Raw genomic sequence first — 18,421 nt, 5'->3', positions numbered from 1 at the left:
TCTTTTATTGTCTCAAGGCCTGTCACCTCTTGTATTTTCCTTCACTTAACTATAGACTTTGTCATTCTGTCATAGTTTGATTTACCGTTATCATCATTAATCACATCTTACTCATAATACTTCAATTACTCTCTTCTTATTCTCCGACTAATATTTCTGTCTATCTCTTTATTATGATAACTTCAACAAAATATTCTTTCACTTTTAGCTCCCCTTGTTTCATCTCACTAGCTCTTTAAGTCACCTAGCATTCCCTCTTTACTAGGAACGGGAGCCATACAAAGGTAAATATTTATCCCTTCTAGGATTGTGCCGATCATCTAAATTTTCTGGATATTCTAGTATTTCATATCTAAATATACTATTCTAGAGTGCACCATCGAGCTGTCTCACAAGAAGAACTATTACCACATTTGCAATATCCTTCGGAAATATCAGCTAATGCTAACAATCCATCCACCATTTTGGGTTACTCTAACTCCAACCGGATCCTGATATCCTATATTTCTCCTAAATAATATCTGTTAGCTCCCATAGGGCATAACTGAGATGGGTGTGGCCAATTGTATAGATCTCTGTTATTGTTGAAAGTAACTAATAATACTTATGTTTCTCTGCCTAAATTGTAAAAACTCAAAACCTTCACTAACTGGTACCTCGTAACCTTCGCCACCTTGCTTCTTTTACTTGTTGAAACTTGTATCTACCTTCTGATTCTCTTGTTGCTTTTTAAACCATATGGGTGGATAGATATTCATGCCTTACGCCTGCTTATCAATAAACTTTCGCGTATTAGTACACATATAATCTACTGAAGACCTTACGTTTACTCATCATAATCATGATGCAAATTCGAGTTTCATTGACTCAACTCTTCCACAACAAAATTTAATCTCTTACCAACTATCTGTTTGGATGAGGTATCATTGTGTTACGAATAAAATAGAATTTAGAAGTTTGAATTCTTACAATTGAGCTCTACCACACGATCTAGAGTAAGAAGAAAGAGTGGCAGTACTAAATGCCCTGCAGCCTCCTGCTTATAAGTGTGGTGCACTACATACCCATAAACAAGACTCTACTAGACACGGCTTGTATACTCCCTAGGACAGAACTGCTCTAATACCACTTTTGTCACGACCCAAACCGAAGGGCAGCGACGGGCACCCGGTGCCTTACTTGACCGAGTACCAATGTAACATATCTTTCTTATCATACTATCATGGGTAAATGAGCCAGAAAACCCGTCATGAGATAACAAGAATAAAACATAAGGGAATGCTCAACATATGACGACCCAACATGATATACAAACTTATACATGTGACATACAAGCCTATAAGGCCGACATGACCATTTGTAAACTCAAAACATAGGTCTACAAGGTTGTACAGGTATCCATACACCTGACATTTGTCTACAAGCCTCTAAGAGTAAATAAAATCATAAAGGTCGGGACATGGCCCCCATACCAATAAATACATATCCAAAGCATACTGACCAAATAGGCAACTCCGGAGCAAGTAGAGTGCACCAACACCTTCCGCTGAGCTGATAGCCTACTTGGAGGATTGTCAACCTATCAATCGGGACCTACGGGCATGAAACACAACGTCCCAGGCAAAAGAGACATTAGTACGAATAAAGTATCGAGTATGTAAGGCAGGAAAACATAAATAAGAACATTAATGTAAAGAGAGATAGAGGGGATACAACCAGTAACATCTGAGTACCTCTGGGGGCTACTGACATGAAATGCATAACACACATATATATATATACATAAACTTTTTAAAAACATACGCCTCTGTGTGCATCATCATCATATCGTACTCGGCCTTAGAGGACTCGGTAAAAATGTACCCGGCCATCATAAGGCTTGGTAGAATCGTAATCGGCCTTATGGAGCTCGGTAAATCCAACTGATTAGTGGTTGCACAATTGGTGACGTACCTGGCCAACTATAGCGCGGCTCGGTAGATTAAAATAGATACATATATATAATTCATGTAAGACTCATTGGAATCATATTCTGGACCTTTCGGAGTGACGTAAGGTCGATATTCTCCGTACACGTTATTAGGAATAACTCTTCATCAAGAATCTTATATGAATCAGGAAGTACCAACAAAATTGATAATATAAGAATAAGAGAAGCAACCTCAACATCAAGTTTTCCATAAGAAGAGAAACAATGTAAGTACTGCTAGCTTCTAAGAGTAGAGTACCTTTGGAAGCTCGTTCATTGCATTATGTACAATCGAAGTCATGCAAAAGAAGGAAAGGGATAGCCTCACATACCTTGTATATGTACTGCACAGCCTCAAGCGATGCAAATGTCATGACTCCTTAGTCTACAATAAGAGAAATGATACTATCGTTATTGTTTAAGCGTCGTAACTATTATATATCGACAATAACCTATTTTACAATGAAACGGACAAAACCTCCCCTATATATATGACTTCACACAAGTCAAAAAAATCACCAAACAGCCCAACATACCCCTATCACTTCATACACAACACGATAACCATAATAGTGTCAAACAATCCGAAAATATTATGACGAACGACCAACAAACAACCCTGCCATTATGTGGTGTTTCTCCACACCCTTCCTCCTCTCAACTCCATAAAGACAGTAGAAAAGGAGACAACCCAATAGCAACAAGAAACAGCCCACAAAACAGTCCCACAAGTTCAGCAACTCAAAATTAATATTTCAGTTTACTTAAGCACGTTTTGACTTGTCTTTTCTTTCAAATTAAGAAACACAACCAAAAGCACATAATTATACCTCTTATCCAATAAACCAACCATGAATTCAACTTAAAAAAATACGTTCACAACCAGCCAACCATGACACAAGAAAAAACAACATACCACTCTTTCGAAACTCGCTAGGTCTATTCTTTACGATCGAGTTACAACTCGCAAACGCATAGATAATGGAAGGAGAAGAATAACCTTACCTTGTGTCACACCTCCTATTTCCGCGCCCGCAAGGGTACAAGGGAGTTTTCTCCAATTAAAGGACAGTCGAAACGGGATTTGTTTGTTTGTTTCAGAGTCGCCACTTGGGAATTTTAAGGTGTCCCAAGTCACCAATTTTAATTCCTGAATCGAGGAGAATATGACTCTGTTTATTATTCTGCGAACCAGAAATCCTGAGTAAGGAATTCTGTTAATCCGGAAGAAGGTGTTAGGCATTTCCGAATTCCGTGGTTCTAGCACGGTCGCTTAACTGTTTTTATTCTTGGCTTAATTATCTCGATTTTATATTTTTTATTGCATGATTTTGTTACCGCTTCTGTTTAGATTATTTATAATTAAAGACCCTTCTTCGAATCGAATCACGCGTACGTGTATTCGTTTTATATATTATATTTTTTTACGTGAGAAATCGTGTCACGCATACGTGTACACAATGATATTGATAATATATTTATTATAAAAATAATTATTTTTTTTTCGAAATTGTGTTTAAAAATAAAATTAAGAACATTCGCCTTTCTTAAATAGTGAACCGCACATCTCGGGTTTTATAAAATTAATTTAATATCCCCCGACGAATCTCTTTTTTGATAAAAATTTGCTCGAAATTGCGCGAACGCATAATCCGAATTGCCTTTAGAAGTATAATCAAGTCACGCGAACGCATCCTTAATTATGCAAATATTCTTGACAGTAATATAAATTCTCTACAAATGTTTATTGCATCCATCTATTTTTAAATGTAAGAGTCATGGAGAATCACCGATTGGGATGCCACCAAATTTCTTGACAAAGAATTCAAAATTTATTAGGCGTTGCTACAAGTCTTATTTTACGCGTATGAATTATATACCTCAAAACTATTCAAATTTTAAAGAATTAATGATATGAAAAAGAAACAAACAACATGTAACTAAAAATACTACCATTTTTATCGTGGATACAACATTAATATATCCAAAAATCGAATCGCATATAAAACTGGAAAAAGAATTAATTTGATAGACAAATTAATAGTTTCTGAAGAATTTTCATTGTTATATTTAATGCGAACTCTATTTCTACATATCCTTGACATAAAATGTTGCGATTCGTGCTTATAAATCTCATATCCTTTTCATATACTTGTTTTTAGTCCAAAGTTATAATTATTAGTTAATTTTTGATTACGAAGATTGAGTTTGAGATAAATAAACCAATTCTTATTCTCTGCCTAAGCGAATATTTGCAAACACTAATTCTATATTTTGTAAAAAATCATCGGCATTATTTCATACATTAAAAGAAATGAGTTGATCGCGTTCCTAAAATAACTATGCCATTTGTTATTAAGAAAGAGAACTAATCTACCAATTGATTTAATAAGACGACATCATCTAGCCTTAAACAAAATTGGATATTTGACAAAATAAGCTAGTAATGTAATTTCTGGGTATTTCCGTACTATTCTTTACTTAGCTAACAATATCACAAGATTTAATTAATGGCCAATTTTCTGCAATGTTCCCTATCTCAACAATTTAAACAGTAAATGTCATCACTAGTCCTCAAAACATATAAGATTATCGTGGAATTTACTACTCCAGAAGGTTAATTAGTTAACAATTTATCATGTCAAGTATAATACTATATTAACCAACTAAAACAAAACTGAAACTTAAACTAATAAAATTTAAATGAGTAGAAGACATCCTTATAATTCCAAACTTCATTTACTTGCCATGTTGAAGCTTTTCATGACATGAATTTACAGATATGTACCTGATATTGGAAGCAAAAGAAAATGATGATGAGAATCAGCAGCAATAATAACAGTACAATAGCAACAACTGCCCAGCAACAGTAACAACCCAGTAACAGACCGGTGGAGTAGTAATCCCAAAAACAAAAGCTTTAAGCTTTGAATGAAACAACCACCATTAATACTAATTTCAAACAAAGAAAGAAAACAAAAGATTTTTTAGTTTTTATTTATTTTTTGAAAGCTTAAATATTTTTCGGAATTTTTCTTTCTCTTAAATGTTCAACCCTTTTTTTCTTCTCTCTTTTTCTTCTCAGATTCGTTTTTTCTCTCTATCTGTATCTGTGTGTATTTTTTCTATCTGTCTCTTGTCTCTCTTCTCGTTCCTTGTCTTGTGTTCAAGACTTCATATATATAACACATTCCATAAACCTTTCAATTAATTAAAATCCATACTTTTTCTCTACCCAACCCATTATCTTCCCACTCATCCCCATTACATTAAATAAACATATCACACCACCCCATTATATTTTGTCCCCCATGCCTAACATAAAATAATACAAGATTCCCCCACTATATTTTGTCTTGTCCCCCCTTTATATTAAACAACTATATCACAACCCACCCCATTTCATTTTGTCCCCCATGCTTCAAATAAACAATTACAAAATGTACAATTCCTAAACTACCCCCTCCGACCTTACTGAAATTACCAAACTACCCCTGAACGTACTACAAATTTACCAAACTACCCATCAGCTATAACACATCAATTAATCAAACTTAACCAAAATATAGACAATATGATCAATTTCTAACAATGTTCAAACAACAATATGAACACGGATGAACATCATAACAACAATATCACATGAACACGATTTTAACAACATTTTAACAACAAATCACACGAACACAAATTGAACAACAAAGAACAACTAAAATTTGATTGAACAAATTTTTAGCAACAAACAATCCTATTTTCGGATTCAACAACTACAACAAACAAGTATATTTAGATTTCTAACTTCAATCATATTGAACTTAAAATCAACTACTCTAACAACATTACAACAACAATTCCTATATTAAACTTTATGAGACAAATTCAAGAAATAATCACAAATGGTAAACAAGAAATCAAGCTATACAAATTTCGGATTCAAGAACAATCAAACAAAGTATGAACATGAATTAAATCTATTTTAAACAACAAACATGATGGATTTAAACGATTAAACCAACATATTTCTCTAAACACAACTAAATTCTTTTAGACAAATAACAAGATCGACGAATAAACAATTATGAACTTAAGCTTAAACTTAACAATATTAACAACTTCTAACAATACATAAACACATGAAACAAATTGAAGAAATAGTTAATTAAATTTCAATTTGAATCTAACAAACATCAAACTAACAAATACTTACTTAAACAATAATACAAACATGAAATAAACATGAAAACAACTAATTAAACTTCTATTTTGAAATCTGAAAATTAATTTAACAAACAACATGAACACACTAGAAAATTATTTCAAAGATGAACAACGAACAAAACAAGGATTAAATCATTTAACGATTTTGGATCCGGAAAATATCAAACAAAATATGGACAAAAATAAAACTCAAAAACAACTAACCGGAGATGAATCAACGACGAACTTTGATTGTAAACAAATCTGTCCGAGCCTCGACCAAAGCTCGAACGAAGGACGACGAAGACGAAGAAGAAGTAGAAGCAGCCCGCAGCTACTGCCGCGACGAGCAGCAGCACGACGTCGAGAAGCAGAAGCAGCGGCGGAGGAAGGAGGAGCAGCGGCAGCGTCGGGGGCAGCTGAACACGACGAGAAGCAGAAGCAAGCCGGAGCAGCGAGCAGCAGCACGTCGCGGACAGCAATGGACGACGACATGGTCGACGTCGAAGCTCGTCCATGGTTGGACGTAGTAGAAGGCAGAAGAAGATGGAACGCAGCAGCTCGGGGACTTGAAGTTGAACAAAGAAGCAACAACAGCTGGAGGCGACGAAGAAAACTGAAACCATAGCAGCTGCGTGAGCAGCAATTCGTCGAGGAAAAATATGAAGCAAGCCGCGATGGGTTTTCTCCTCCGTTGGTCGAGGGTTTTCCGGCGGAGAAGAAGACGAAGCAGCGGCGGAGGAGCTGGTCGTGAGGTGAAGGCTGGTGGTCGATGTTGGGCAGCCATGGTTAGAGCTTAGTGAAGCTTGGAGAGGAAGAAGATGATATGAGGGGGGGGGGGGGGGCGGATTGTTTAGAAAATTTTTAGGGTTTTTGTCTTCTTTTTTGTTTTGTTTTGTTTTGTAAAATGTAAGACAAAAGGGGTTTGGGTCTTTTGGGTTATGGACTGGGTCGACCCAGTTCGAAATGGACTGGGTCGTAGGGAAGATTGGGCCATTTTTTGGGCCAGTGGCTTGAAATTGAAGAAGAGGCCCAATTCCGACTTTCTTTATATTTTCGCTCTCTTTTCTTCTTTTATTTTTCTAAAACTAAATTATAAAAATACTTAAACTATTATTAAGAACTAAATTAAGTTATAAAAGCGCAAATTAACTCCCAATAACAATTAACACACAATTAAGTATTAATTAAGCATAAAATTGTATATTTGGACATTAAATGCTAAAAATGCAAACGATGCCTATTTTTGTAATTTTTAATTTTTGTAAAACAAATTTAATTACTAACAATTGTAGAATTAAATCATACATGCAAAATGCGACATATTTTTGTATTTTTTATTAATTTAGCAAATAAACACGCACAAGCAAATATAAATAATTATTAAAAATATCACAAAATATCACAAAATTACACACCAAAGAAAAATCATTTTATTTTTGAATTTTTTGGGAGTAATTCTCATATAGGGCAAAATCACGTGCTTACACCTTGTATTGAGTATAACCAATAAAACCTATTCCTTCTTCATCAAAAATCAGTTCCTCAATGCGGCTACAAGAAGGAGAAAGAGAAACTAGCAAGCTATCCAGACTTTTCAGCACTAGAATCACATCGTAACACCCGAAATACCCTAGGGTTTATGTTGGATTTTTGGGGAGGAGTTGCAGGGGTTTGATTTGGTTTTCAAGGTCTGAAAGATGGGGTGAAATAAATGAGTTTATAACCCCATAAAAGTCCCCTCTTGGCCGACTTTGGGGCTTTTAATTGAGTCCTCTCATTTTTGCAAGTAGGTGATGCACCTACTTGTCACCTACCAATCTGCGCAGTCTCGCAAAAATGCGAATATCTCTATACACCGATATCATATTGACAAACGGTTTGGAAACTAGACTCATAGATATTCAATTTGATATGTAGATCATCCCTTGATTCCAAGTATATTTGGAGAAAAGTGCAGCTACATTTGACCTAAATTTTAGCACATTATGAATGCAACTTGTGATGACCTTTGCCAACTTTTTGTTCCACAACTTGCTTGAGTTAAAAACATAACACACGACTATCATACGACTAAAATAACCTAAAACTTAACCTCCTCATCATGTTAATCACCCTAGTCTCACCCCACAGGTATATGTTATAACATTCCAAACTTGTCGACTTTCGATGAAACTTATTTTCTTCAATTCGTTTAGCGTCTAAGCTTTCCAACCCTTTTGGTACTTATTATTCATGATCTTAAAGATTTGTAACCCTAAGATAACATGATGAACTTACGTTATGTACTTTCAAAAATGATCTCATTTCCGAGCTTACATCAATTGGCTTACAACGTACTCTCACGTATGAAAACATGGGATGTAACAAAACCTAGGGCTCTGATATCAACTTTTCGCGATCCAAAATTCCAGCAAAAGTTGTGATGGCACATAACCTCCAAGACTAGATAAGTCATTCACACTAATAATGTTCAATCATCAAAACATGATATAATAAGTCTGAATCATCATAAATAGAGGAATAAGTAATCAACATAATCCAAAATGGGTGATATACAATACCAACTCCCAAAACCGGGAAGTACATAGTCATGAGCTCTAAACGGAATATATAACGAGTCTCAAAGTACAATACTATTTGAAAGTGATACAATGGTAGGAAATCGGGAAAGGGGAATCCAAGGTTCAACGACGATCATGCAACACTAACTTGAATCCTTCTAATCAACGAGCGTGCTCACTCTCGAGATCCACTGTAACCAATATCCTGATCTGCACAAAATATGCAGAAGTATATTATGAGTATGGGATAGTGTATACTGTATAAGTATCAAGACTAACCTCGGTAGAGTAGTGACGGATTTCAAGTCATGTGATACTCACTAATCAAAGAACCTGTGCAACATATATATAATAACTCGCAACAAGGATATAACGAGATGCAATACCATCAACTCAACAAAGATAAGATATCAACTCAACATAGGTAAATTTATCTTAACAATCAAATAATCAAATAATAACAGAGGCCATAGGATAGCATGTTAAGTGCAACGTGAAAATATGTGAAATGCATGACAAAACATAAATAATTCACTTGCATGATCAAGAATACCACTTTTATACTCCATTGTTTATCAACTGAGAATGCCACCCTTATACTTTCCATCAAAATCAATCACATCAATCAAAGTACTACAATTAGCATTTACACCATCAAGAAAAAAATATGAGTGAGTGACCCTAGGGGGATGGATCCATATTCACACGCTACAAGGCAAAAACTTCGTGCCATAATAATAAGCGCACGACAAAGATCTTATGCCATATCGGTAACCATATCATCATAATTGCACGACAAAGACCTTGTGCCACAATGTCATCACAATAAAATATCCGTATGAAAGAGGCCTCGAGCCAACACCCAATCAATCTTCTCAACATGTCCATAAGTGCTATAATCATAATAAATTCAAGATAAAAATTTATCATCAAGAGACAAATTTCCACAATTTATGAATAAAGTGAACAAAGAAATGAAATTAATAAAGTGTGGATGTGTGATCAAAATATAAGATGTGACTACAACTAAATCAATTTAGCAATAATTTTACAAATGCCCATCTTGGCTAATTAGGACATAATAATCCTAAAACATGATCTCTAGCATGAAAGGATAAGCTCACGTAGTCATGCAAAGGATCACACATGTATCATAGAGAGCACATAATTAAATTAAGGCATGGTAGAAGCCTAGAGTCTAATCCAATTATTTTTCATACATAGTGCTCATATATACGCTCGTCACCTCGTATATATGTCACTTTATAAAAATAGTAATTAGAAAATTAAGGTCCAATCCTAAGAATTATTCTCTCACACAAGATTAGTCAAGATACTTACCTCAACAAGCTCAACAGAACCCTCTAAAATCGACTTTCCCTTAGAAATCACCTCAAACCGGCTCGAATCTAGCCAAAAATAACTCAATAGCATCAAATAATACTATAGGAATCAATTCCAAACAATAAATTTTCAATATTTATTCAATTTTCAAAAGTAAACAAAAGTCAACCCCAGGTACACACGGTCAAAACTCTAGTCAAGGGATAGATCTCGACTACCTGTAACCCCACCACTCCAAATATGTGATTAGATTTTAAAACCAAGTCCAAATCATAGATCAAACCCATATTTTCACTTTCTTAAGTTGTAGGAAAAATTCATAATTTACCCTCAAAAGTCTATATTTTGGGTGTTAATAATCCATGAAAAACAAAAAATATTATCAAACCCAGTAGAATTCACTTACCCTCTTGCGTTGTGTGAAAATTCCTAGTAAAGAAGTTCCCCTCTCCAAGTCTAGGACTCAAAATATGAACTAATGGGTCTAAGTCCCAAAATGGCTCTTAATAAGCAGCTGCAGAAGTCGCAAATACGACCAGGGATTCGCAAATACGATCCTCACAAATGCGCAGAAGGGCTCGTAAATGCGAACCTGTTCCCTAAGCAGCAGACTTCGCAATTGCGAACAAGATCCTTGTAAATGTGACCAAGCGTCGCAAATGCGCAACAACCTTTACAAATGCGAATGTCGCAATTGTGATAGCAGCTTCGCATGTTTGTGAAGCTGGCCTTCACAGATCCACAAGGCACGCGATCAACAGTCCGCAAATGCGAGCAGACCATCACAAATATGATGTCTACATCACCAAAAATTCTTCCAACTTCTAAAACTCAACCAGAAACTCACCCGAGCTCCTCGGACCCCACACCAAGCATCCACACAAGTATATAAACAGCATATAAACTCGCTTGAAATCTCAAAGCACTTAAATAACATCTATAGCGAGAATCAAACATCAAAACACATATAGCATGCCTTCAAGTTCAAGAACTTCAAAGATTCACAACCAAGCATCCGAGTCATGCCTAACCAACTCGAAATGCTGCCAAACTTCGCACAAAAGTTCAAAATAACAAAATGGACCTATTCCAAGTCCTGAAATAACTATCCGAACCCGATTGCCTCAAAGTCAACTCCCGGTTAAACTTGTGAACTCTACAAACCTTCAAGTTGTCAACTTTAGGCAAATAAAGCCAAAATATCCTAGCAACCTCCAAATCCAAATATAAATATACGGCTAAGTCCAAAATCACCATGCGAACCTATTAGAACCATAAAAATACAAATTCGGGGTTGTTTACATAAAGGTCAAACCTTGATTTACTTGTGATGAGCTGATAACTCTTGTTTTGTTGAGTTAGTGGTACTACATCTAGTTATATTCTTGTCTCCAGTTATTTGTTATATTGCACAACCTAAAAAGTTCACATGAAAACAGAAAAAATTTCCAATTTACTTCGAATTTCTCTAAGTAGGTGGCAGAGTAAGGGGAAGGTATGGATTAAAGTAGGTTACAAAGTTGAAAAGTTTGAAATTTGAAGGTGGAAGAGTGGCAATGGTTTTGAGCTAGCCCTTGTAATTGGTTTTGGCTATTAAGTGTAGGGGAATTTTCTTAAATGACTATTGTTTGTTTGTTATTTAACCTTGTTTATGCTTTAATTATAGAACTGATGGTTGCAAACATTGATTCATGTCTTTTTGACTTGGTCTTTACTTGAGAAAGAGGGTCTTAGTCTAGAAAAACTTGGCTAACAAGAAATTGGGTTAGTTAAGGATTTGATTAGCCTAATTAAAGGGATCGAACTAGAGATAGGAAAAATCTGGTTTGAGCTCATATCAATTACTTAGCTTGATGCCCATTTGGGCTTAAGAAAGCCAAATTGGGCAAAATCACTCTATGACCGAGAGGTATTGAGTGGGTAATTAAGATTTGAGAGCTATAATATACCCAAATCAATAAATTAAGTGTTAACGTACTTAACCCATTAGGTGAACACTCATTAGAAGTAGAAAATAAAATCCCTTGTTTGGAAGCACAATTGAGTTATTTCATTTACTCTCATCAAGTGTATACCCTAACACCCAAATTAGACTCCTTGTGGAAATTGACCCCGACTCTTGTTGGGTACTATTCTTCCAACGACCGTTTCCACTCACTATTGAGTGCGGGTTAGACGTGGATCAATACGTCAAACACCTAAAACCAGGTAGTATAGAGTCATGAGCTATAAACTGCATACATAACGAGTCTCAAAAGTACAATATTATATGAAAATAATACAACGGTATGAATTAAGGAAAGGGGACTCCAAGGTTCTGCAACGTCTATGTAGCTCTACCTTGACTCCTCTCGAACAATCGAAAACTCACTTATAAGGTTTGCTGCGTTCACAACTCGGATATGCACAAAAATATGCAGAAGTATAGTATGAATATGGAATAATATGTACCTAGTAAGTATCATAAATAACCTTGATGGGATGAGGTTCAAGTCATGAGATACTCTCTAATTTGAGAATAACATACCAAACACCTCCACCCACATATCAACCCTCATCTCCCAGATATTCCCAACCAGTCACTGCCTATCACACTTATAATTCCCAACCATCTCATTTTTAGTCACCTCCGACTCGCCAAAACTACCCAAGACCCTGACCTAACTTTGATCGCAAACCACCCAGACAATACACCGTTATTGCTGAACCCAATGACCAGCTGTATGAAAGGTTGAAGGCTACTGGTTACATCACTCCTATTCCCGCTGTAGCAGTGGAGAACCTATCTCAATAGGACAACCCAAACAAAATCTGTGCATATCACTCTGGTATGAAGGGAAACACCATCGATAAGTGTCGAACATTGAAATATAAAATCCAGACACTGATTGACAACAAGGTCATACAGGCAAAAGAAGCTACACCCAACGTCCGCAACAATCCTCTCCCGGATCATAGGGGCAGTGGAATACATGTGATAGAGATAGATGAAAAATGGGATCCTGCGGGGTCAATCGGGCTTATTCGAGAAGGCGATGACTTTAAACCTGCAATCACACTCACTTATATTGTAGTACAGACGCAGTCGCCAGTCGAGGTTGAGGTAGCCATATCGGTTCTATTTGAGGTAGAGGTAGCTCCACCTGCAGCCACCATATTCCATTTGAAGTAGAAGTGGCCACACCTTTCAATGTGACAATATCAACCATACCTCCTTTCGATTCAAAGGTAATACCCTAAGATTATGTTTCCGAAGCTAGGCTAAAGGGAAAGGCAAAGATGGAAGAATCTAATGCTGCAAAAGCAATGACCAAGACCGAAAGGGTCTATACACCTGAACAATTGGGATGATCAAGTAAAGAGGACACTATCAAGCAGTCTGTCATTGAAACAGGGCTGGATGATCTTTGGAGGAAAGTACAGGCAAGGGAATACTCCATCATTGATCATTTGAACAAAACCCCCGCTCAGATATCCATCCTATCACTGTTGCAAAATTCAGAGATGCACAAGAATGCTTTGATGAAGGAGTTAAACAAAGCTTACGTACCCAACAATATCACCTGCGGAAAGATGGCCAACATGGTAGGGAAGGTGCTAGAAAGTCATAAGATAACCTTCCACGAGGATGAACTACCGCTTGAAGGGTTGAATCATAACCGAGCGTTGCATATCACGGTACAATTTGAAGACAAATTCATTGCCAAAGTCCTGATCGATGGAGGTTCAAGCCTCAACATTTGTCCATTGGATACTTTGAAAAGATTGGGCAAAGGTTTCCATGAAATACGGGCAGGAAGCATGAACGTGAAAGCCTTTGATGGGTCTCAAAGGGCCATGATTGGGGAGATTAATATTTTTCTGCAGATGGGGCGAACTTGGTTTGATGTTAAATTCCAAGTGCTTCACATATCAGCTTCATACAATCTTCTTTTGTGCTAACCTTGGATACATGCTGTTGGGTTGTGGCTTCCACACTACACCAGGCCGTGAAGTTCGAATGGAACCATCAGGAGGTGATCACTCATAGAGACAGGAGTAACCCTATTTACACCAGTCAAACCATCCCGGCTATTGGGAACAAAAGAAGGCTAGGAGGGAAAAATTATCATCACATCGAACATGTCAATGCAATTGAGAAAGACAAATGGTGGAGTAACAAAATATAAAGCATACTAGCATGGTCTGGATATAAACCCGGCAAAGGGTTTGGGAAGAATCTCCAGGGCATTACCAAAACAATACAGCTGAAACGTCATGGTACTACCTTCGGGCTCAGATACTAGTATACGTGGCAGGAGTATGATGATTGGTCGCCTCCATGGCATGTACCTTATTACCCTCTCGAGCAACTAGTGCCACATCCGGGTCAGACTTTTCACTAGGCTGATACAATATGGGGAATTGCAGAAGAAGAAGCATTAGCTGGGGTGAGAAATTTATTCCTAGAGGATGAGGATATGGATTGCAGTGCAATAATTAAGGAGGAGGAAGGCCTCACTATTCAAACTGTGGAGAAGGGAGCTGTTCTCAGGAACTGGATTGCCACACCATCCTGGGCTCGTCGAGTCCCTGGGTAGCTTGGTAATCACCCTAATTTTATTTCTATAGCCATGCTAGGCATCTAAGATATTTTCAGTAATTTTATTTTAAAGACTCACTTGTTTCAAAATAATTGCTCGATTCATCGAGCCGCACTTGTTTTGGATGTTTTTAGTTTTAATCAATGCATTGCTATTTATTATTCATTATTATCTTCCACACTTTTCTTTCTACAGCATTATTATTACTTTTCCTGATGAACTAGTGACTATGACATGAAATGAGACAACACAATATAAGGATAGTGACTCGGAGGAAGAAGATGAAATACCTGAGGAGGTTGTCAGAGAGGTCGAGAACTTTGAGAATAAGCCTAAGTCCAACCTGGACGAAATCGAAGGAGTAAATTTGGGAGACGCTGAAACCGTCAAGCAGACTCGCATAAGCATTCACTTATCACCACCAGATAAAGAGGATTAAGTCCGCTTCTTGAAGGAATATGAGGATATATTTGCATGGTCATATGATGACATGACCAGTCTGAGCACATCCATAGTGGCTCACAAGTTGCCTACCAATCTAATGTGTTCACCGATGAAGCAGAAACTCAGAAAGTTCAAACCAGATATGAGCCTGAAAATCAAAGAGGAAGTTACTAAGCAGATCAAAGCCAAAGTTCTCAGGGTGGTTGAATACCCAACCTGGTTAGCCAACATTGTACCAGTTCTGAAGAAAGATGGGAAAGTCAAAGTATGTGTTGACTATCGAGACTTAAACAGAGCAAGTCCCAAGGATGACTTCCCACTGCCAAATATACACATCCTGATCAACAATTACGCCAAGCATGATCTCCAATCCTTTGTAAATTGCTTCGTGGGTTATCACCAGATCTGGATGGATGAAAAAGACGTAGAGAAAACATCTTTTATTACACCATGGGGGTGTACTGCTACAAGATGATGCCATTTGGTCTAAAGAATGCTAGGGCTACTTACATGAGAGCCATGACAACCATCTTCCATGGTATGATACACAAAAAATAGAGGTGTATGTTGACGACGTCATTATCAAATCCAAGAGGGCCACAGATCATATAGCAAACTTAAGAAAGTTCTTTGACAGGTTAAGGAGGTACAACTTAAAATTGAACCCCGCAAAATGTGCATTCGGTGTTCCCGCAGAAAAGTTATTAGGATTCATTGTCAGTCGTCAGGGAATCGAGTTGGACCAGTCCAAAGTTAAGGTTATTCAAGAGTTACCGCCACCAAGAAGCAAGAAGGACGTGATGGGCTTCCTAGGACGTCTCAACTATATCAGTCGCTTCATAGCGCAGTCCACAGTCATATGTGAACCCATCTTCAAGATGCTGAGGAAAGATGTTGAAACAAGTTGGACCGAAGATTGTCAGTGGGCTTTCGACAAAATCAAGGAGTACCTATCCACACCACCAGTCTTGGTCCCGCCGGAACCAGGGCAGCCTTTGCTACTCTATCTTTCTGTATTAAATGGAGCCTTCGAATATGTTCTGGGACAACATGACAAGACAGGGAGAAAAGAACAAGTTATCTACTACTTGAGTAAGAAGTTCATACCTTATGAAGCACGGTATTTTCTATTGGAACGCACTTGCTGCGCTTTGACTTGGATGGCTCAGACATTGAGGCATTACTTATGTGTCTATACCACGTATCTCATATCCAGGATGGACCCCCTAAAGTACACCTTTCAGAAGCCCATGCCGACAAGAAAATTATCCAAATGGCAAATGCTGTTAAGTGAGTTTGATATCGTCTATGTAACTCAAAAGGCGGTCAAAGGACAATCATTGGCAGACCATCTTGCAGAAAATCCTGTGGGAGGAGAATACGAACCCTTGAAAACATATTTTCCTGATGAAGAAGTGTCGTTCATGGGAGAAGACATTAGTGAAGCATATGACAGTTGGAGGATGTTCTTTGATGGAGCTGCAAATTTTAAAGGAGTGGGCATTGGATCGGTTTTGGTATCGGAAATAGGTCAACACTACCCTGTATCCGTGAAGCTTAGGTTTCCATGCAACAACAACATGGCGGAATATGAGGCTTGCATCATGGGGCTCAATCTGGCCATCAATATGAATATATAGGAGTTACTAATAATCAGTGATTCAAATTTGCTTGTGCACCAGGTACAAGGAGAATGGTCCACCAAGAATTCCAAGATATTGCTATATCTGCACCATGTACGGGAATCGAGAAAGAGGTTCACGAAGATAGAGTTTCAGCATGTTCCCAGAATTTAGAACGAGTTTGACGATGAATTGGCCACTTTGTCATCCATGATACAACATCTAGACAAGAATTTCATTGATCCCATCCCAGTGAGAATTCATAATCAACCAGCTTACTGCGCTCATGTTGAGGAGGAGACGGATGGAAGACCTTGGTTCCACGGCATCATAGAGTACTTGGCAAAGGGAGAATACCCAGAGCATGCGAACCATACTCAGAAATACACATTTCAAAGGTTATCCAATCACTTCTTCCATAGCAGAGGAAACTTGTACAGAAGAACTCCTGGTTTGGGATTGCTAAGGAGTGTCGATGTAAAAGAGGCTTCTAAGCTACTTGAGGAGATACATGCTGGGACCTGCGGCCCACATATGAATGGTTTTGTCTTGGCCAAGAAGATACTTAGGGATGATTATTTTTTGATGACCATGGAGACAGATTACGTCCAGTATGTCCAAAAATGCTACCAATGTCAAGTACATGTCGATTGACAAAAGTGCCGCCAAATGAGCTCAATGCAACAAGCTCACCTTGGCCATTTGCCGCCTAGGGATTGGATGTCATCGGTCCGATTGAGCCCACTACTTCAAACGAGCACAGGTTTATTCTAGTGGCCATTGACTACTTCACAAAATGGGTCGAAGCAACATCTTACAAGGCAGTAACTAAGAAAGTTGTGGCAGATTTCGTCCTCGACTGGATTGTTTACCGGTTTGGAGTTCCCGAATAAATCATCACTGACAATGACTCCAATCTCAACAATGATCTGATGAAGACCATGTGTGAGACTTTCAAAATCAATCACAAGAACTCTACATCATGCAGACCTCAAATGAATAGAGTTGTAGAAGCCACAAACAAGAACATCAAGAAGATACTAAGGAAGATGGTAGAAAACCACAAACAATGGCATGTGAAGTTACCCTTTGGCCTATTGGGATACCGCACATCAACTAGGGCAACTCCCTACTTACTGGTTTATGGTACCAAAGCTGCCATCCCAGCCGAGGTAGAGATTCCTTCTTTAAAGATCATACAGGAAGCTGAACTCAGCGATGTAGAATGGATAAGGAGCCGCTATGAGCAATTGTCCCTTATAGATGTAAAAAGAATGAACGCAGTATGTCACGACCAGCTTTATCAGAACAGAATGTCCAGAGCTTTCAACAAAAGGGTCAAACCAAGACAGTTTGCACCAAGACAGCTGGTGCTGAAGAAGACCTTCCCACATCAAGATGAAGCCAAAGGGAAATTCTCTCCTAACTGGCAAGGTCCCTACATGGTTCACATGTTGCTAATAGGAGGAGCACTCATACTTGCAGAAATGGACGGAGAAGTCTGGCCAAAACCAATCAATTTAGACACAGTCAAAAGATACTATGCTTAGATGTTTTGCATTCACATGATGTAATTGAACTACACTTGACCTGATTTTCGTTTAAGAGGGGATGCATAGGCAGCCCTATGGGTTCGGTTATATCATAATAAATTTCATTTCCCCCAAAAACCATAAACTGGGGCATAATTTTGAGGAG

At 37.7% G+C, this 18,421-nt stretch overlaps 1 protein-coding gene across 1 annotated transcript; it reads left to right on the top strand.

The window, feature by feature from the left end:
* The first annotated feature begins 16,351 nt into the window (after positions 1-16,351).
* Positions 16,352-17,616, top strand: LOC138883263 (uncharacterized). Its single transcript, XM_070163943.1, has 4 exons — positions 16,352-16,662; positions 16,784-16,857; positions 16,950-17,334; positions 17,487-17,616. The coding sequence occupies exons 1-4, from the start codon at positions 16,352-16,354 to the stop codon at positions 17,614-17,616; spliced, it is 900 nt and encodes a 299-aa protein (XP_070020044.1).
* The last annotated feature ends 805 nt before the right edge of the window (positions 17,617-18,421 follow it).

The sequence above is a fragment of the Nicotiana sylvestris genome, chromosome 12 (assembly GCF_000393655.2).
Source record: "Nicotiana sylvestris chromosome 12, ASM39365v2, whole genome shotgun sequence".
Lineage (NCBI taxonomy): Eukaryota > Viridiplantae > Streptophyta > Magnoliopsida > Solanales > Solanaceae > Nicotiana > Nicotiana sylvestris.
This window is presented reverse-complemented; position numbering and strand designations above follow the sequence as displayed.

What these genes read in the sequence shown, in the direction of transcription:
- LOC138883263 (XM_070163943.1), top strand. Translation starts at nt 16,352, where the DNA reads ATGCCGACAAGAAAATTATCCAAATGGCAAATGCTGTTAAGTGAGTTT. An exon ending in CCTGTATCCGTGAAGCTTAG is followed by an intron (nt 16,663 to 16,783) that starts GTTTCCATGCAA and finishes CTTGTGCACCAG; the next exon opens with GTACAAGGAGAATGGTCCAC. An exon ending in ATGGAGACAGATTACGTCCA is followed by an intron (nt 17,335 to 17,486) that starts GTATGTCCAAAA and finishes AAACGAGCACAG; the next exon opens with GTTTATTCTAGTGGCCATTG.